Here is a 21,543-nt window from a genome sequence, read left to right as displayed (position 1 = left end):
TTTCACTCTCCTCTCTTTCTACTCATGCACACGCCTTACATGATAAAAACTCCCCAACCTCTAGAACTACTTCTGAAACCACACTGCTCCCATCCAATCTGATGATTTATACATGCCTTCACCATCTCATTCAATATCATCCCATACAATTTCAGATATATTCAACAAACTTATACCTCTGTAGTTTGAACACTCACCTTTATTCCCTTCACCTATATATGTATTCTGCCAGTCCTCAGGTATCTCACCATGATCTCTACATACAGTGAATTTCCTTAGCATCCAATCAACATCACAGTCACCACCTTTCTTGATAAATTTAACTACAATACCATCCATTCCAGCTGTATTTTGTAATACATAGGCTTTCACCAAACTGCTCTGTATGACCCTCTTACTGCACATATCACCCTGACCAAAACACACTACATCTGCCACTCTATCATCAAACATATTTAAGAATCCTTCATAATACCACTCCATCTCCTCACTTCATTGCTTCCTTTTATCACTTCCCCTTTTGCACCCTTTTCCAATGTTCCCATTTGTTCTCTTGTCTTTTGCACATTATTTACCTCCTTCCAAAGCATCTTTTTATTCTCCCTAAAGTTTAATGATGCTCTCTCATTTCAACTCTCATTTGCCCTGTTTTTCAACCCATGCACCTTCATCTTGACCTCCTGCTGCTTTGTTTTATATATCTCCAATCATTTGCCCACTTTCCTTGTAATTACCGAAAAAATGTCTCCTGTTTCACTAGCAACTTTACTTCTTCATCCCACCACTTGCTCCCCTTTCTAAACTGCCCACATCCCACCTTTCACATGCCATATGCATCTCTTGCACATGCCATCACTGCTTCCTTAGATACTTCCCATTCCTTACCCATTCCCCTAACTTCATTTACTCTCACCTTTTGCCATTTTACACTCAATCTCTGCTGGTATTTCTTCACGCAAGTCTCTCCATGGTCACTTACTCTTATGACTCTCTTCTTCCTGATGTTGTATCCTCTTTTTGGAAGACCTCCACTAATCCTCCCCCTTGCTTCCACAGGTTAGTGATCAGACAGTCCACTAGTTGCCCCTCTCGGCATATTTACATCGAAAAGTCATTCTTTACATGCCTATCAATTAATACCTAATCTAATGATGCCCATTGACTAGCTCTCCTGCTTGCATTATACTTGTGCATATCTCCCTTCTTAAACCAGGAAATAATTCCCAATCACCAAAGCATTTGAATCTAGCCTGTTTTTATACTAATTTATGTTGCTTCAGTCTGACATAAAGATCCTTACCAGTCTGCCAAAAATAAAGCATATTACAATTTTGTCAAGGTATTGTGTAAACACAGCCCACAGAAATTCTGTGGGCTGTGTTTACAGAATACCTTGTTGTAAAATTTGTTATGTTATATGTTGCACAGACTGATAAGGATCTTTATGTTAGACTTAAGCAACATGAATGTAGTGTAAGAACAAGACAAGGATCAATTGCTTTGTTTAATCATGTTAAAGATTATGACCTTTGTATTATTGACTGTAGTAATGCCAATTTGGTTAACTGTAACTCCTTTATCACAGGAAATATTATTGAATCTTCTATCTTTAAGTAGACGAAGAATTGTAAAATTGGTATTAGTGAAGAACTGGACAGCTTTATCGTTGGCAAAATTTGTAAATAGTTCCCTTTCCTGTCCAGATAATATAAATTTTATGACAGGAGAGAAAGAATACTTCCCACGCATTCCCCGCTTGTCGTAAAAGGTGACTAAAGGGGATGGGAGCAGGAGGCTAGAGACCCTCACCTCCTTGTATTTTAACTTTCTAAAAGGGGAAACAAAAGAAGGAGTTATGCGGGTAGTGCTCATCCTCCTCGAAGGCTCAGATTGGGGTATGTAAATGTGTGTGGATGTAACCAAGATAAGAAAAAAGGAGATATAGGTAATATGTTTGAGGAAAGGAACCTGGATGTTTTGGCTCAGAGTGAAACAAAGCTTAAGGATAAAGAGGAAGAGTGTTTTTGGAATGTTTTGGGAGTAAAGTCAGGGGTTAGTGAGAGGACAAGAGCAAAGGATGGAGTAGCACTACTCCTGAAACAGGAGTTGTGGGGGTATGTGATAGAGTGTAAGAAAGGAAACTCTAGATTGATATGGGTAAAAATGAAAGTGGATGGAGAGAAATGGGTGATTATTGGTGCCCATGCACATGGGCATGAGAAGAAAGATCATGAGAGGCAAGTGTTTTGGGAGCAGCTGAGTGAGTGTGTTAGTAGTTTTGATGCACGAGACCAGGTTATAGTGATGGATGATTTGAATGCAAAGGTGAGTAATGTGGCGGTTGAGGGAATAATTGGTGTGCCTGGGGTGTTCAGTGTTGTAAATGAAATTGGTGAAGAGCTTGTAGATTTATGTGCTGAAAAAGGACTGGTGATTGGGAATACCTGGTTTAAAAAGAGAGATATACATAAGTATACGTATGTAAGTAGGAGAGATGGCCAGAGTGTTATTGGATTACTTGTTAATTGATAAGCGAGTGAAAGAGAGACTTTTGGATGTTAATGTGCTGAGAGGTGCAACTGGAAGGATGTCTGATCATTATCTTGTGGAGGCGAAGGTGAAGATTTGTAGAGGTTTTCAGAAAAGAAGAGAAAATGTTGGGGTGAAGAGAGTGGTGAGAGTAAGTGAGCTTGGGAAGGAGACTTGTGTGAAGAAGTACCAGGAGAGACTGAGTGCAGAATGGAAAAAGGTGAGAGCAAAGGACGTAAGGGGAGTGGGGGAAGAATGGGATGTATTTAGGGAAGCAGTGATGGCTTGCACAAAAGATGCTTGTGGCATGAGAAGCGTGGGAGGTGGGTTGATTAGAAAGGGTAGTGTGGTGGGATGAAGAAGTAAGATTATTAGTGAAAGAGAAGAGAGAGGCGTTTGGACAATTTTTGCAGGGAAGTAGTGCAAATGACTGGAAAATGTATGAAAAAAGAGGCAAGAGGTCAAGAGAAAGGTGCAAGAGGTGAAAAAGAGGGCAAATGCGAGTTGGGGGTGAGAGAGTATCGTTAAATTTTAGGGAGAATTAAAGATGTTTTGGAAGGAGGTAAATAAAGTTCGTAAGACAAGAGAACAAATGGGGACATTGGTGAAGAGGGCTAATGGGGAGATAATAACAAGTAGTGGTGATGTGAGGAGGAGATGGAGTGAGTATTTTGAAGGTTTGTTGAATGCGTTACATGATAGAGTGACAGATATAGGGTGTTTTTGTTGAGGTGGTGTGCAGAGTGAGACGGTTAGGGAGAATGGTTTGGTAAACAGAGAAGAGGCAGTGAAAGCTTTGCGGAAGATCAAAGCCGGCAAGGTGGTGGGTTTGGATGGTATTGCAGTGGAATTTATTAAAAAAGGGGATGATTGTGTTGTTGACTGGCTGGTGAGGATATTCAGTGTATGTATGGATCATGGTGAAGTGCCTGAGGATTGGTGGAATGCATGCATAGTGCCATTGTACAAAGGCAAAGGGAATAAAGATGAGGTTCAAATTACAGAGGTATAAGTTTGTTGAGTATTCCTGGGAAATTGTATTCATTGAGAGGGTGAAGGCATGTACTGAGCATCAGATTGGGGAAGAGCAGTATGGTTTCAAAATTGGTAGAGGATGTGTGGATCAGGTGTTTGCTTTGAAGAATGTATGTGAGAAATACTTAGAAAAACAAATGGATTTGTATGTAGCATTTATGGATCTGGAGAAGGCATATGGTAGAGTTGATATAGATGCTCTGCAGAAGGTATTAAGAGTATGTGGTGTGGGATGCAAGTTGCTGGAAGCAGTGAAAAGTTTTTACCAAGGATGTAAGGCATGTGTACAAGTAGGAAGAGAGGAGAGTGATTGGTTCCCATTGAATGTCGGTCTGCAGGTGTGTGTATGTGTTTTCATTTGTATATGGATGGGGTGGTTTTGGAGAGAGGGGTGAGTATGCAGTGCATTGGTGATGAGAGGGCCTGGGAAGTGAGTAATTTGTTGTTTGCCGATGATACAGCTGTGGTGGCTGATTTGAGGGAGAATCTGCAGAAGTTGGTGACTGAGTTTGGAAAAGTGTGTGAAAGGAGAAATTTGAGAGTGAACGTGAATAAGAGCAAGGTTTATTAAGTTTAGTAGGGTTGAAGGACAAGTTAATTGGGATGTAAATTTGAATGGAGAAAAATTGGAGGAAGTGAAGTGTTTTAGATATCTGGGAGTGGATTTAGCAGTGGATTGAAGCAAAAGTCAGTTACAGGGTGGGGGGACGGGGCGAAGGTTCTTGGTGCATTGAATTATGTGTGGAAGGAGAGAACGTTATCTCGGAGAACAAAAATGGGTATGTTTGAAGGAATAGTAGTTCCAACAATGTTATATTGATGCAAGGCATGGGCTATAGATAGGGTTGTACGGAGGAGGGTGGATTTGTTAGATATGAAATGTTTGAGGACAGTATGCGGTGTGAGGTGGTTTGATCAAGTAAGTAATGAAAGGGTAAGAGAGATGTTTGGAAATAAAAAGTGTGTGGTTGAGAGAGCAGAAGAGGGTGTGTTAAAATGGTTTGGACATGTGGAGAGAATGAGTGAGGAAAGATTGACAAAGGATATATGTGTCAATGGTGGAGACAACAAGGAGAAGCAGGAGACCAAATTGGAGATGGAAGGATGGAGGAAAAAGATTTTGAGTAATCGGGGCCTGGACATACAGGGGTATTGAGAGGGGTGCAAGGAAGAGAGTGATTTGCAATGATGAGGTATACCGGAGTCAGTGTGCTGTCAGTTCTGAACCAGGGCAATTGAAGCGTCTGGGTTAAACCATGGAAAGGCCTGTGGGGCCTGGATGTGGGTAGAGAGCTGTGGTTTCGATGCATTACGCATGACATCTATAGACTGAGTGTGAACGAATGTGGCCTTTCTGTCTTTTTTCCTTGTGCTACCTCTTGGGGAGGGGGTTGTTAGCCATGCTGTTTCCCATGGGGCTGGGTAGCAACAGGACTGGATGAAGGCAAGCAAGTATGAATATGTATGTGTGTATATATGTATATGTGAGTGCAAGTGTATGTATGTGTTGATATGTATAAGTATGTACAGGTGAGTATGTGAGCATTTATATGTATGTATGAGCATATGAGTGGATGGGCCATTCTTTGTCTGTTTCTTGGCACTTCCTCGCTGATGCGGGAAACTGCAATTAAGTATTATAAATGAATATAGATATGCATTTATTTATTTATTATATTTTTATAATACTCAATCGCTGTTTCCCACGTCAGTGAGGTAGTGCCAGGAAACAGATGAAGAATGGCCCATCCACTAATATACACTTATGTATATACATACACGCACATATACATACATGTACATATCAATATATACACATATACGCATATACATATACATATGTTCCAAAAGAAGGAACAGAGAAGGGGGCCAGGTGAGGATATTCCCTCAAAGGCCCAGCCCTCTGTTCTTAACGCTACCTCGCTAACGTGGGAAATGGCGAATAGTTTGAAAAAAAAAGAAAAAAAAACATATGCATACACAGACATATACATGTATATACACAGACATATACATATATACACATGCACATATTCATACTTGCTTGCCTTCATCCATGTAGTTGGTTTCATGTGAAAAATTTATGTGGGTGCTGAATAATCAATTTGAAGAAAAGTTAAATACTCTGGCTTTTCTGTGCTAGAAGGTCACGAGTAACCCAGAGCATGGGAGAGACTAAAGGTGGTGCCTTCATATCAGTAGAAAAAAAAATTTATGTTTGTGATGACACTTAAGTGGTGGAAATAGGTTTTGCATTGCTAAGGAAGCTTAAAGGAATCATAGCTGCTGAAGTTTTGCTTTTTCTTTTTTGTTGTTTTAAGTTCTTAACATTTTAAGTTCTTTAACATAGAGAGATTAATGTAAGGCTATAGAGTTAAGATAATCATCCTATAAGCTGGACTTCAAACTGTCCTGAACTTATGTCACTACAATTTACAGGTTTGATGATGCATCAGTGGAAAAAGAAGAAGAAGAGGGACTGGGCCTCATAGTAAACTGTCGTCGGTATAACTTGCCTTACCACCATGATTTGTTGCTCAGAGATATATTGACAAATGAAGCTGTGTCTTGTAAAGTGTAAGATGTTGAGGATTGCCAACAGTTGGTTTGATGATTACCAGGGCTGCAAAAGTGATCTATCTGTCTGTCTGTATCTCTGATGCCTGTTCCATTCTGGAACTCCCTTAAAGGGGTGACCACAGCAATAGAGTCTTCATAATCAGTGAATTCCAGTGCTGTTTCTTAGCCTATTGTACCTAACACGTAATAGGGCAAGTCTAGCGCACTGTTTGCAGAGGCTCCTACCTAATGTTTGTCTTGACTCCTTCTACCTTATGCTCCTGCCTAATATTCCTACCTACTACTTCTACCTAATGCTGCTACCTAAATGTTCCTAACTACTAATTCTATCATTGCCCCTACCATTTTGCTGAAAGGCAAGGCTAGCACATAGTGCTCACCACAAGAAAATCTAGAGTTATGAAGAATGAGCTGTGTGAGTTAAGTGTTGTCAGTTGTTAAGTATGACAAGGAGAGATTGTATGTTTGTGGAGAGAATACCTGTAGTCCTCGTGATTGTGTGTTTGTGGACAGAAAACCAGTAGTCAGCATGATTGTATGATTGTGGACTGTTTGTGGACAGAAAACCAGTAGTCCATGTGATTGTATGTTTGTGGACAGAATACTAGTAGTCCACCTGTGGGTGAAGCAGAAAGAAAAATCAGCTGCCTGGGTCAGAGGAGTGCAACTTGACAACCTCTGAAGTGCTGGCTGATTTCTTAGTCATCACTAACCCTCCCAATACCCAGGCAGGTAGCACTGGTGATATACCTCCCTGGTCATTGGCTGCCTACTAACTACCACATACAAAGGTGATTGTTAAAGTTTAATTGGTTAAGAGGACTGGAGCACTGGAGTTCACTGGTTATGGAGAGACTTTTGCCGTGGCCACCCTGTTAAGGGAGTTCCAGCAGGGAACAAGCATCAGATATATATATATATATATATATGTATCTATTATTTTAGGGAGAATAAAAAGATGTTCTGGAAGGAGGTAAATAAAGTGCGTAAGACAAGGGAGCAAATGGGAACTTCAGTGAAGGGCGCAAATGGGGAGGTGATAACAAGTAGTGGTGATGTGAGAAGGAGATGGAGTGAGTATTTTGAAGGTTTGTTGAATGTGTTTGATGATAGAGTGGCAGATATAGGGTGTTTTGGTCGAGGTGGTGTGCAAAGTGAGAGGGTTAGGGAAAATGATTTGGTAAACAGAGAAGAGGTAGTAAAAGCTTTGCGGAAGATGAAAGCCGGCAAGGCAGCAGGTTTGGATGGTATTGCAGTGGAATTTATTAAAAAAGGGGGTGACTGTATTGTTGACTGGTTGGTAAGGTTATTTAATGGATGTATGACTCATGGTGAGGTGCCTGAGGATTGGCGGAATGCGTGCATAGTGCCATTGTACAAAGGCAAAGGGGATAAGAGTGAGTGCTCAAATTACAGAGGTATAAGTTTGTTGAGTATTCCTGGTAAATTATATGGGAGGATATTGATTGAGAGGGTGAAGGCATGTACAGAGCATCAGATTGGGGAAGAGCAGTGTGGTTTCAGAAGTGGTAGAGGATGTGTGGATCAGGTGTTTGCTTTGAAGAATGTATGTGAGAAATACTTAGAAAAGCAAATGGATTTGTATGTAGCATTTATGGATCTGGAGAAGGCATATGATAGAGTTGATAGAGATGCTCTGTGGAAGGTATTAAGAATATATGGTGTGGGAGGCAAGTTGTTAGAAGCAGTGAAAAGTTTTTATCGAGGATGTAAGGCATGTGTACGTGTAGGAAGAGAGGAAAGTGATTGGTTCTCAGTGAATGTAGGTTTGCGGCAGGGGTGTGTGATGTCTCCATGGTTGTTTAATTTGTTTATGGATGGGATTGTTAGGGAGGTGAATGCAAGAGTTTTGGAAAGAGGGGCAAGTATGCAGTCTGTTGTGGATGAGAGAGCTTGGGAAGCGAGTCAGTTGTTGTTCGCTGATGATACAGCGCTGGTGGCTGATTCATGTGAGAAACTGCAGAAGCTGGTGACTGAGTTTGGTAAAGTGTGTGAAAGAAGCAAGTTAAGAGTAAATGTGAATAAGAGCAAGGTTATTAGGTACAGTAGGGTTGAGGGTCAAGTCAATTGGGAGGTAAGTTTGAATGGAGAAAAACTGGAGGAAGTAAAGTGTTTTAGATATCTGGGAGTGGATCTGGCAGCGGATGGAACCATGGAAGCAGAAGTGAATCATACGGTGGGGGAGGGGGCGAAAATCCTGGGAGCCTTGAAGAATGTTTGGAAGTTGAGAACATTATCTCGGAAAGCAAAAATAGGTATGTTTGAAGGAATAGTGGTTCCAACGATGTTATATGGTTGCGAGGCGTGGGCTATGGATAGAGTTATGCGCAGGAGGGTGGATGTGCTGGAAATGAGATGTTTGAGGACAGTATGTGGTGTGAGGTGGTTTGATTGAGTAAGTAATGTAAGGGTAAGAGAGATGTGTGGAAATAAAAAGAGCGTGGTTGAGAGAGCAGAAGAAGGTGTTTTGAAATGGTTTGGGCACGTGGAGAGAATGAGTGAGGAAAGATTGACCAAGAGGATATATGTGTCAGAGGTGGAGGGAACGAGGAGAAGTGGGAGACCAAATTGGAGGCAGAAAGATGGTGTGAAAAAGATTTTGAGTGATCGGGGCCTGAACATGCAGGAGGGTGAAAGACGTGCAAGGAATAGAGTAAATTGGATCGATGTGGTATACCGGGGTCGACGTGCTGTCAATGGATTGAATCAGGGCATGTGAAGCGTCTGGGGTAAACCATGGAAAGTTCTATGGGGCCTGGATGTGGAAAGGGAGCTGTGGTATCGGGCATTATTTCATGACAGCTAGAGACTGAGTGTGAACGAATGGGGCCTTTGTTGTCTTTTCCTAGCGCTACCTCGCACACATGAGGGGGAGGGGGATGTTATTCCATGTGTGGTGAGATGGCGATGGGAATAAATAAAGGCAGACAGTATGAATTATGTACATGTGTATATATGTATATGTCTGTGTGTGTATATATATGTGTTCATTGAGATGTATAGGTATGTATATTTGCGTGTGTGGACGTATATGTATATACAAGTGTATAGGGGTGGGTTGGGCCATTTCTTTCAGTCTGTTTCCTTGCGCTACCTCGCAAACGCGGGAGACAGCGACAAAGGAAAATAATAATAATAATATATGCTTCCCACATATTCCCTGCATATCGTAAAAGGCGACTAAAAGGGGAGGGAGTAAGGGGCTTCGAATCCTCCCCTCCCTTTTTTTTAATTTTCCAAAAAAAAGGAACAGAGAAGGGGGCCAAGTAAGAATATTCCCTCTTAAGGCTTAGTCCTGTGTTTTTGGCATTACCTTGCTAATGCGGGAAATGGTGAATATGTATGATAGCTAGAGACTGAGTGTGAATGAATGTGGCCTTTTTGTCTTTTCCCGGCACTCATGTGTGGCGGGGTGGCGACGGGAATGGATGAAGGCAGCAAGTATGAATATGTACATGTGTATGTATATGTATGTATACGTGTATGGACATTTATGTATATATGTGTGTATATGAGTGGATGGGTCATTCTTTGTCTGTTTCCTGGTGCTACCTCGCTGATGCGAGAAAGAGGGATTAAGTATAAGAAAATAAAAAAGATGCATGTTGCATGAGAAAGGTGGGAGGTGGACAGATTAGAAAGGGTAGTGAGTGGTGGGATGAAGAAGTAAAGTTGTCAATGAAAGAGAAAAGAGAAGCATTTGGATGATATTTTCAAGGAAGTGCAAATGACTGGGAGATGTATAAAAGAAAGTGGCAGGAGGTCAAGAGGAAGGTGCAGGGGTTGAAAAAGAGGGCAAATGCGAGCTGGGATGAGAAAGTATCATTAACTTTAGACGAATGAAAAGATGTTTTGGAAGGAAGTGAATAACGTGCGGAACTTCGGTGAAGGGGGCAAGGAGGAAAGTGATAACAGATAGTGATGGAGTGAAAAGGGGATGGAATGAGTATTTTGAAGGCTTGTTGAATATGTTTGATGGCAGAGTGGCAGATATAAGGTGTTTTGGTCAGGGTGGTGTGCAGAGCGAGAGAGTCAGGGAGAATGGTTTGGTTAAGAGAAAAGAGATGGTGAAAGCTTTGCAGGTGATGAAATCTGGCAAGGCAGCAGGTTTATCTGGTATTGCAATTGAATTTATTAAGAAAGGAGGTGACTGTGTTGTTGACTGGTTGGTAAGGATATTCAGTGTAAAGGGGATGAAGGCAACTGTTCAAACTGCAGAGGCATAAGATTGTTGAGTATTCCTGTGAATTTATATGGGAGGGTATTGATTGTGGGGGTGAAGGCATGTGCAGAACATTAGATTGGGAAAGAGCAGTGTTGTTTCAGGAGTGGTATAGAATGTGTGGATAAGGTGTTTGCTTTGAAGAATGTGTGAGAGAAACACTTAGAAAAACAGATGGATTCATATGTAGCATATATGGATCTGGAGAAGGCATAGGATAGGGTTGATGGAAATGCATTGTGGAAAAGAGTATATGGTGTGGGAGGTAAGCTGCTAGAAGCAGTGAAAAGTTTTTACCAAGGATGTAAGGCATGTGTATGAGTAGGAAGAGAGAGGAGAATGATCGGTTCCCAATTAAGTTTAGTCTGCGGCAGAGGTATGTGATATCCCCATGGTCTTTTATTTGTTTATGGTTTGGGTGGTTAGGGAGGTAAATGCAAGAGTTTTGGAGAGACAGGCGAGTATGCAGTCTGTTGTGGATGAGAGGGCCTGGGAAGTGAGTCAGTTGTTGTTCACTGATGATACAGTTCTAGTGGCTGATTCAAGGGAGAGACTGCAGAAGTTGGTGTCTGAGCTTGGGAAAGTGTGTGAAAGGAGAAAGTTGAGAGTGAATGTGAATAAGAGCGAGGTTGTTTGGTTCAGTAGGGTGAGGGACAAGCTCATTTGGATGTAAGTGTGAATGGAGAAAAATTGGAGTAAGTGAAGTGTTTTAGATATCTGGGAGTGGACTTAGCAGTGAATGGAACCATGGAAGTGGGTCACAGGGTGGGGGAGGGGGCGAAGGTTTTGGGAACGATGAAAAATGTGTGGAAGGAGAGAATGTTATCTCGGAGGGCAAAAATGGGTATGTTTGAAGGAATAGTAGTTCTAACAATATTATATGGTTGCAAGGCTTGGGCTGTAGATAGGGATGTACAGAGGAGGGTGGATGTGTTGGAAATGAAATGTTTGAGGACAGTATGTGGTGTGAGGTGGTTTGATCGAGTAAGTAAGAAAAAGATAAGAGAGATGTGTAGAAATAGTAGAGTGTGGTTGAGAGAGAAGGTTTGTTGAAATGATTTGGACATATGGAGAGAATGAGTGAGAAGAGATTGACAAAGAGGATATATGTGTCAGAGGTGGAGGGAACAAGAAGTGGGAGACCAAACAGGAGGTGGAAGGATGGAGTGAAAAAGATTTTGAGTGATCAGGGCCTGAACATACAGGATGGGGAGAGGCTTGCAGGGAATAGAGTGAATTGGAACAATGTGGTATACTGGGGTCAACCTGCAGTCAGTGGACAGAACCAGGGCATGTGAAACATCTGGGGTAAACTATGGAAAGGTTATGGGGCCTGGATGTGGATAGGGAGCTGTGGTTTCGATGCATTACACATGACAGCTAGAAACTGAATGTGAACGAATGTGGCTTTTTTGTCTGTTTTCCTAGCTCTACCTTGCTGAGGCGGGGGGCAGTGATGCTGATTCCTGTGGGGCAGGTTGGTGCCAGGGATTAACTGAAGGCAAGCAAGTATTGATATGTACATGTGTATATATGTTTGTATGCCTTGAAAAATGTGTGGAAGTCGAGAACATTGTCTCGGAAAGCAAAAATGGGTATGTTTGAAGGAATAGTGGTTCCAACAATGTTGTATGGTTGCGAGGCGTGGGCTATGGATAGAGTTGTGCGCAGGAGGATGGATGTGCTGGAAATGAGATGTTTGAGGACAATGTGTGGTGTGAGGTGGTTTGATCGAGTAAGTAACGTAAGGGTAAGAGAGATGTGTGGAAATAAAAAGAGCGTGGTTGAGAGAGCAGAAGAGGGTGTTTTGAAATGGTTTGGGCACATGGAGAGAATGAGTGAGGAAAGATTGACCAAGAGGATATATGTGTCGGAGGTGGAGGGAACGAGGAGAAGAGGGAGACCAAATTGGAGGTGGAAAGATGGAGTGAAAAAGATTTTGTGTGATCGGGGCCTGAACATGCAGGAGGGTGAAAGGAGGGCAAGGAATAGAGTGAATTGGAGCGATGTGGTATACAGGGTTTGACGTGCTGTCAGTGGATTGAATCAAGGCATGTGAAGCGTCTGGGGTAAACCATGGAAAGCTGTGTAGGTATGTATATTTGCGTGTGTGGACGTGTGTATGTACATGTGTATGGGGGGGGGGGGGGGCCATTTCTTTCGTCTGTTTCCTTGCGCTACCTCGCAAACGCGGGAGACAGCGACAAAGTATTAAAAAAAAAAAAAAAAAAAAAAAAAAAATGTATACATGTATGAGCGTGTATTTATATATAGATATGTGTGTGTATATGAGTGGATGTCTGTTTCCTGCCGCCACCTCACTGATGCGGGAAACAACAATCAAGTATGATAGATAAATAAATGAATATGAGGTCAACCATATATGCATTTATTTTGTCTTTATTCAATTTTGAGTTGAGAAAGGAAAATGGATTTCCTTAGGGATAGGGGAAAAAGAGTAATGCCTATGTATTCCCTGCATATCACAAAAGGCAACCAAGAGGGGCAGGAGTGGGTGGCTGGAAATTCTCTCTCCTGTTTTACTTTCCAAGAGAAGGAACAGAGCAGGGAGCCATGTGAGGAATTTTCCCTCCAGGCTCTGTCATCTGTTCTTGAGGCTTCCTTATTCATGCGGGAAGTGGCATAAGAGGACAGATGTTGAGAGCTACATAGGCCAGAATGAAAGGTATTTATGATTTCCATGGCTAAGAGGCTAGGTTTTGAGGTTTACCTAGGCAATAATGTTGATTGTTCAGGATCCCTTTATTCAGAGAGATGATATTGAGAGTTACTTGTGCTAGAAAGTTGAGTATTTTTGATTATCTTGTTGTGGATTACTTGGGCATAAAAGGTAAGGGCTTAGGGTTGCCATGGATAGGAGAACAGGCATTAAGAATTATTTGGCCAGAAGGATGACAACTCGTGTTTGCCTGGGTTAAGAGGATAGGTGTTGAGCTTTTACATGTAACTCCCAGGAAAATATCAGTTTCTCAAACTTAAGGAACCTCAGGTATCTTGTAACACATCTTAATGTACCATCATATCACATTTTGTTCATCCTATGAGAAGGTGCATATACCAGTAAACTTAAGCCACTGAAATACAAGCACAAGTATATGGGAATAACAACAAGAAAATTGATTTAGGACAAACCTCGCCACTCCTCAAAGCCATTGAATTTCTTAACTCACCTCTGTTCAGCCCATCACTTGTTGCTGCCTCCCAGTTACTACATTTCTTCTCTTCATTTTTGCCTCTCATGAAATGTTTAGATCCAATCATCCCACAGCTTTTTTACTGCATCCATCCATTTCTGCTTTGGTCTCATTTTGCCCTATGTTTCTTCTGCTTCCACTCAAAAAGCTTAAACAGTTTCATCAAAACCTGGTTGTCTCTTCCAGCCTGATTGCATTGACTAGTGCTTCTCTCTTTGACTATGATTTTTTACATGCCACATTTTATCCTATTGAATTTCATTTCCAGAACATCCACCCTCTCCTTTTTCTTTACATTTATGGTGCAAGACTTGCATCCATACAACAATGTCAGGACTGTTAAATCTTCAAACATGCCCATCATTATCAATACAGATACTAACCTTTCCTTTCATTCTTTCTTCAACCCATTTTTTGTGTAGCTCCTGACAGACCCACTTGCTTTCTCAGGATGACTGGAGAAAACAAAAGAATTTGATGTAAACATTATGATATATGAAATACACCATAGCAACTATGAAACATTGAAGAAAGAGGAAGAAACAAAATATAACATCAGTACACTGTTTAAAACATACCTAAATAATTGTGAAACAACAAATAAACTAGTTTGTACATAGCTGTAATTTCATGTGAAGACATCTTGGGTGACTTTTATGAGTCAAAGCCTACTTCTTCATCACCAGATCCCTTGACTGTACCACTACCACCCCTGCTGGAGGCCAGAAGTCATGACACCAACCTCCAATCCCACCCCAAAATGCCACTATGTACATGTAAAAATTCCCACTCCATATTTCCCTGTGATCAGGATGTCTGCACACTCCTTCAGTGGTTAGAAAAAGTGGACACTTTTGTTCTGTCAAGGAAATATATCTAAGGCATTACTCAGTGAGGCTCTCATACAGGAGATGAAAAACTAGATCAATTTAGGGAAAGGAAATGCAGGGTCTATAATCAATTATAGTACTTGAAGACAGATCGAGATATGGTGGGCCTTCAAGATTCTTCATTAAAACCTAACTTAATATTGAGGTCAGTAACCCTTTTTTCTTAGCATATCGATCTTTGAGCACCCAGTTAAGACATAACAGAATTAATGAAACAGGCAGGTGAATATTTATTGCAAAAGGCAGACTTTCTCAAAACCATGCCATTGTGGTTTCATGGTGACAGTAGAGACCACCTCATGCCTTTTGACATTGTTACTAGAGTCATTTTCTTTGGTACTTTTGTACTTTGTAGAGGTGGTTAGAGCATACTTTAACAGCTCCCATGCTCATTTTGATAAAAGTTTCCATAATTCAGATCTGATATGTATTATTGAGGGGGTAGATTATTGGTCATGTTGGGATCTTCTCACCCTGGGCTCCAAGGTTCCAGTTATCTTGGTGGTAAGGTTAAAGAGAAACTGCAACTGGATAAGTTACAAGTGCAGGACACTGTTCTTCATTCAGACCATGGTATGAATACTTCACAGGGTGACATAGGTACTTTGTACGCTAAATGGTACAATTTTGTGTCTTGGTATTTCTGTTCTAGATGCAGTGATAAGGGACACGTCACTAGTGGTTGTTGCAAGGGCTTTTATTTTATAGTGGCTCATATGTTTAAGTTGCAGGGGGAAAGATCACAATGGATGATAGTTGCATGAACTAACCCCCCCCTCCTACCCCACTGCTGTCCTTTCCATGATTGTACTGGACATGTTGCATGTTACACAATCCCAGTCATATCCCTAGAAAAAGGTTATTTCAGGAAAGATGGTGTGCACCTTACTAATGGGTATGTACTTGTGGGGAGCAATTCTTTTAGTTTATTCCCTTAGGATGGCTGATTTTGCCAAGACTTTTGTGTTCTATGTGACACAGTGAGGGTGGATTGGGTCAACTTTGCATACATTGGCCAGCCAGGTTGCATTTGAGCTAGATGAACTTCATTTGACCAGTTGGTTGTTTAGAGAGGTCTCTGTTTTCTTGGGTATGAGTTCCCTAATCAGTATGGAGAAAGCTGAAATCCTTCATAGGCTCGGACTCTCTGTTGGCCACAAACTTGGTTCACAGCCTGAGTGTGGTAGTATCAAAGACTGTGGAGATAGTCCACCTGATTATCAAAGTGCTGTTTTCCCTCTCTCTGGATTTCAGGGTTTTAACAGTTTCTACCTCCTTGCTCATGTTCTCTGGTTTGCAAATTAAGGGGGATGTATTACTGAAATATACATTAATTGGAGATCAAACCAAGGAAGTGGTGCATGGATATTGGCAAGTTTTATCCTTCTTCCTAGTAAAGTAGTTTGTAGAGGTAGAAATATAGCTCTTTAAGCATATGCAAAGCACTAATGGTTCATGAGAATGGAGCTGTATTGCTTGTGATCCTAGGGGAAAGCGTGTGACATTCAATTTGGATGAAGAGGCGGTGCTTTCTTATTCTCATTCATGAGAACAAAGTGAGTGAATTTGCATGCCCCAGCAGTCTTTGCAGACTCAGTTATGCTAGAGAATGAATCGGAATAAGTTTACATGGTAGTGAGGGGCTATCTCTATGTCTTATTTTTCTAACTCCAGTAATGCTGACTTTAAAGAATAATTGCTCTGTTGTAAGTATATTTTCCATCCCAAGTTCATGTACAGTAAATGGACTTTTGATAGATTCTGGGATGTATGATGTCAGTAATAGTAATATGTGTCTGGTAGGGCTACAGATGTAAGGGTAACATTTATTTGTAGAAAGAACTTACACTGCTGCTTTTGATATTAGTGGTAAGCAGTTACATATTGCAAGTGATATTACACCTGATATGGGAGGTGGAGTAAATGCTCTTGCTATAGACAGACTGAAGGAATGCATCAAATCGCATCAACATATGCAGATATGGATAGCCTAGAGTTTAACAGTCAGCTGGCATACTTGTTTTGAGAGCATAAGGTGGCAGTCCTGGGACTGTATGAGAAGCTTGGACAATATAGTACAATATAGTACATTCTGGCTTATCTCCTGTTACACTTTTGACACCAAGTCACAAATTATCTAATTCTGAAGATGCTTGATGGTAGCATAGTACAACTCATTGGAACACACCATTATCAAATGTTCTCAAAGCAAGTACAACCTTCAGGTGTATAATGATTTTGGGTCATTTAAATGATGTGACTATACCTGATAGGTTTCTCTTACCAGTGTTATTCAGCTGCTTATTGCAGTAGTATAGGAAAGAACAATAAAGCTTTGATTTACCTGGATCTCTTCCAATGGCTATGGCAGGTCAGTATGGAGTAAAAAATTTAGCATGTGATTACTTTTTCAGGGTAGTTGTTCCAAAAGGCACCCTTTGAGGTTACTGAATTCACCATTGCCCACGTGGTAAATACCATGTTTTAGGGTTTATTGCGGTGCCCTCCTAGTCGTCTTGACAATATTATTGTCATATCCAGGGAAATAGAACAGTGTTTTGAAAAACTATGTAGTTAGTTGAAAGCTTGGAACAAGTAGGTCTGAAGATAAAACTCGCAAAGTGAAGGTTTCTATTGAAATATCTCAAGTTTTTAGACATTCATTGAAGATGGGCTGAAATGACCTCTGATGATAGGGTCAAATCGGCTCAGAACTTTACTACCCCTGAGTATGGAAAAATTCTTAGAATCTTTGCAGGTTTAGATGAATTCTATAGGGCTTTCATATGTGGCCTGTTCAGGAAAGGTGAAATCTTTGGAACACTGAGCAGCAGGAGACATTCGATACACATAAGCAGACATTAACTACAATCTTAGTTCTCAAATGGTAGGAAATCGCAGATGGAGGAAAGTATGTGAAGATGTAATTAAACACACAAAAGCACTTTAGCAAATTTTCCTGCTTTGATTTTCCCTGGTTGCTTACAAGTTCACCAGTGATTGTCACTTTTCTGCTTTGTGAATATATCATACATGTATACTTGATTGATTGTCATACCCTGCGTTAGCAATGTATCACCGGGAACAGACGAAGAAAGGCCACATCCACCCACTCTCATTCTCTATCTGTCGTGTGTAATACACTGCAACCACAGCCCCCCACTATCCACAACCTAGCCCATAAGACCTTTCAAAGTGCCAAGGCAGTGATCTAAAGGATGCAGGAGGTAGACTAGGATCTGCAGCCTAACATTGCCGCTGTGCAGGAGTTAGGTGAAGCCTGTTCAGTGGTTCTCTAGATTGAGATAGATTGGGTACAGTGAGACATTCTTTGGTTAGAGGAAGCTATCCTGGCGGCAGTACACAAGTCACTTTAGGGAGAAGTAGATGCTTATTTGATTGCATTGCCGTCGCTGCTGGGTCATCGCAAATATCAGTACAGTAGACATGTAAATCGATGTTTTCCCATAGGAGACATAACTGAAGGATCAACTTGGATCCTCTGTTGTTCTTTCGGTCCAGAGTGCCCATGGAAAGAGTAGTTTGAGGGCATGCTGTACCACAACTAGTCATTAATGATGGTAATATGTACAAGTGTGTAGCCATGCAAGACGAAATTGAGCTAAAAGCTATTCTCGGATCTTATATTCTCATGATCCATGACTGTGCTTGGAACAAATCTATGCTGATCTGTGGTCGTGGAATTGAGATAGATTTGTTGTTCATCCCGTTCCAAAGAAACCAAAATATGAATTTCGACGTGTGCTTTCATATAACATCATGCTAGACCTTCGACAGCATACAAGGAGTAAAGGTTAAAGTGTGCTTATTAGGAATGTTCGGCAGAACGGGAAAAATAAAGGGTATTAAAGTTTTGTTGCCACTGGTGATGATGTCTTACAGTCAAGGGTAGGATAGGGTTCTACGTGGGAGATGGCTTGAATGATATTGTACCTCCGTTTACAGCAAAAACTGGCAGTGGTTTCTGCTTAACGTGTTATTAGTCAAGGATTGGTGTCAACACTGAATTACAGTACTGAGAAGATATGTTACTTTACTACACTTCAAGTGTAATAAATTTGAACCTTTCATTGCGAAGCATGGTAACGTATAAAATTGTAATATACTTGCCGTAGACATATGCGTGTAGACATCTAATGATTTTCAATGTAAAGCCTTTTACTGGCAAAGCTTGAAAAAAATTAAATGGAACTAGTGGTTATGTGTAAAAAAAACAAATAATATTGATTACAGATCTTACGTTATCAATTAACGCGTGGAAGTGGTCGCCGGACGCTCTCGTATAACGCAATGACATGCTTTAGTATTGTGCCGTCGGCCTCGTATCTCAACGATCATTTTAAACCAATGCGGAAAATATGATAAACAGCTGATATATATATGTGTGTGTGTGTATGGGGGTGGGTTAGGCCATTTCTTTCGTCTGTTTTCCTTGCGCTACCTCGCAAACGCGGGAGACAGCGGAAAAAAAAATATATATATATATGTATATATATATATATATATATATATATATATATATATATATATATATATATATATATATATATACATACGTCCACACACGCAAATATACATACCTACACATGCCCTGATTCACTCCACTGACAGCAAGTCAACCCCGGTATACCACATCGATCCAATTTTACTCTATTCCTTGCCCTCCTTTCACCCTCCTGCATGTTCAGGCCCCGATCACACAAAATCTTTTTCACTCCATCTTTCCACCTCCAATTTGGTCTCCCACTTCTCCTCGTTCCTTCCACCTCCGACACATATATCCTCTTGGTCAATCTTTCCTCACTCATTCTCTCCATGTGCCAAAGCCATTTCAAAACACCCTCTTCTGCACTCTCAACCACGCTCTTTTTATTTCCACACATCTCTCTTACCCTTACGTTACTTACTAGATCAAACCACCTCACACCACACATTGTCCTCAAACTTCTCATTTCCAGCACATCCATCCTCCTGCGCACAACTCTATCCATAGCCCACGCCTCGCAACCATACAACATTGTTGGAACCACTATTCCTTCAAACATACCCATTTTTGCTTTCCGAGATAATGTTCTCGACTTCCACACATTCTTCAAAGCTCCCAGAATTTTCGCCCCCTCCCCCACCCTATGATCCACTTCCGCTTCCATGGTTCCATCCGCTGCCAGATCCACTCCCAGATATCTAAAACACTTTACTTCCTCCAGTTTTTCTCCATTCAAACTTACCTCCCAATTGACTTGACCCTCAACCCTACCGTACCTAATAACCTTGCTCTTATTCACATTTACTCTTAACTTTCGTCTTTCACACACTTTACCAAACTCAGTCACCAGCTTCTGCAGTTTCTCACATGAATCAGCCACCAGCGCTGTATCATCAGCGAACAACAACTGACTCACTTCCCAAGCTCTCTCATCCCCAACAGACTTCATACTTGCCCCTCTTTCCAAAACTCTTGCATTTACCTCCCTAACAACCCCATCCATAAACAAATTAAACAACCATGGAGACATCACACACCCCTGCCGCAAACCTACATTCACTGAGAACCAATCACTTTCCTCTCTTCCTACACGTACACATGCCATACATCCTCGATAAAAACTTTTCACTGCTTCTAACAACTTGCCTCCCACACCATTTATTCTTAATACCTTCCACAGAGCATCTCTATCAACTCTATCATATGCCTTCTCCAGATCCATAAATGCTATATATATGTATATATACATATATATATATATATATATATATATATATATATATATATATATATATATATATATATATATATATATATATATATTTATATATATATATATATATATATATATATATATATATATATATATATATATACTCTTTTTTTTCATACTATTTGCCATTTCCCGCGTTAGCGAGGTAGCGTTAAGAACAGAGAACTGGGCCTTAGAGGGAATATCCTCACCTGACCCCCTTCTCTGTTCCTTCTTTTGGAAAATTAAAAAAAAAAAACAAGAAAGGGGAGGATTTCCAGCCACCCGCTCCCTCCCCTTTTAGTCGCCTTCTACGACACGCAGGGAATACGTGGGAAGTATTCTTTCTCCCCTATCCCCAGGGATAATATATATATATATATATATATATATATATATATATATATATATATATATATATATATATATATATATAACTATTTTTGCATTTTGTTCGCTATTTCCCGCATTAGCGAGGTAGCATTAAGAACAGAGGACTGAGCCTTTGAGGGAATATCCTCACTTGGCCCCCTTCTCTGTTCCTTCTTGTGGAAAATTAAAAATGAGAGGGGAGGATTTCCAGTCCCCCACTCCCTTCCTTTTTAGTCGCCATCTACGACACGCAGGGAATACGTGGGAAGTATTTTCTCCCCTATCCCCAGGGGAGATGTGATTATTACAAAGTGCACTTGGGAACTTATCGTGTTTCATTTTACCTGTGGATTCATAGGAATATATATATATATATATATATATATATATATATATATATATATAATACATGGAATGTACAAGATATCCGCCGCACTTGATCGCCGTTTCCCGCGTCAGCGAGTTACTGCCAGAAACAAACGAAGGAAAGGCCTCATTCGCTAGCTGTCAAGCGCTTAAACCAGAGCTTCCTATCCACAAGGCTCCATAGACCTGTCTGTGGTCTCCCCCGGCTGTTTCATATGCCACTGCCATCATCACCCTCATACCCGCTACTACTCTCCTACGCCCGTCACCACCAACCCCAGACCTGCCACAACCATTCCTAACATCAACTTTCACCGTACATCTGACACTACCGCCCCTATGCCTTATATCATTATCTCTACACCTGCCACTACCACCCTTCCCCTGCCATTTCTTCTCCATACTTGCCTCTGCCATTCCCACACCCGACACCATCTCTACACCTGCGAATACCGTTCCCACACCTGCTAGCCTACCCCTGCCACTATGCCCCTCCCCCTACAATACTTGATGTTACCCACACCTACCCGTGCCACTACCACCTCCACACCTGC

The 21,543-nt window shown here is 41.1% G+C and overlaps 1 protein-coding gene across 14 annotated transcripts in view; it reads left to right on the top strand.

Annotated features, from left to right (window-relative positions):
• LOC139753374 (uncharacterized) overlaps positions 1–11,385 on the top strand; it is a 113,100-nt gene extending 101,715 nt beyond the window's left edge. For 12 of the 14 annotated variants that reach the window (XM_071669791.1, XM_071669799.1, XM_071669798.1 and 9 more), the window contains one exon: positions 6,004–7,329. In XM_071669791.1, the coding sequence (XP_071525892.1) occupies positions 6,004–6,145 (142 nt within the window). In that variant the 3' untranslated portion in view covers positions 6,146–7,329. Of the gene's footprint in view, positions 1–6,003 lie in introns of all 14 variants that reach the window. The other 2 variants (XM_071669796.1, XM_071669800.1) reach the window with 1 other exon arrangement.
• Positions 11,386–21,543: the final 10,158 nt, after the last annotated feature.

The sequence above is a fragment of the Panulirus ornatus genome, chromosome 14 (assembly GCF_036320965.1).
Source record: "Panulirus ornatus isolate Po-2019 chromosome 14, ASM3632096v1, whole genome shotgun sequence".
NCBI classification, from domain to species: Eukaryota; Metazoa; Arthropoda; class Malacostraca; order Decapoda; family Palinuridae; genus Panulirus; species Panulirus ornatus.
Note: the sequence above shows the minus strand (reverse complement) of the source record. Positions and strands in the feature narration are given on the sequence as shown.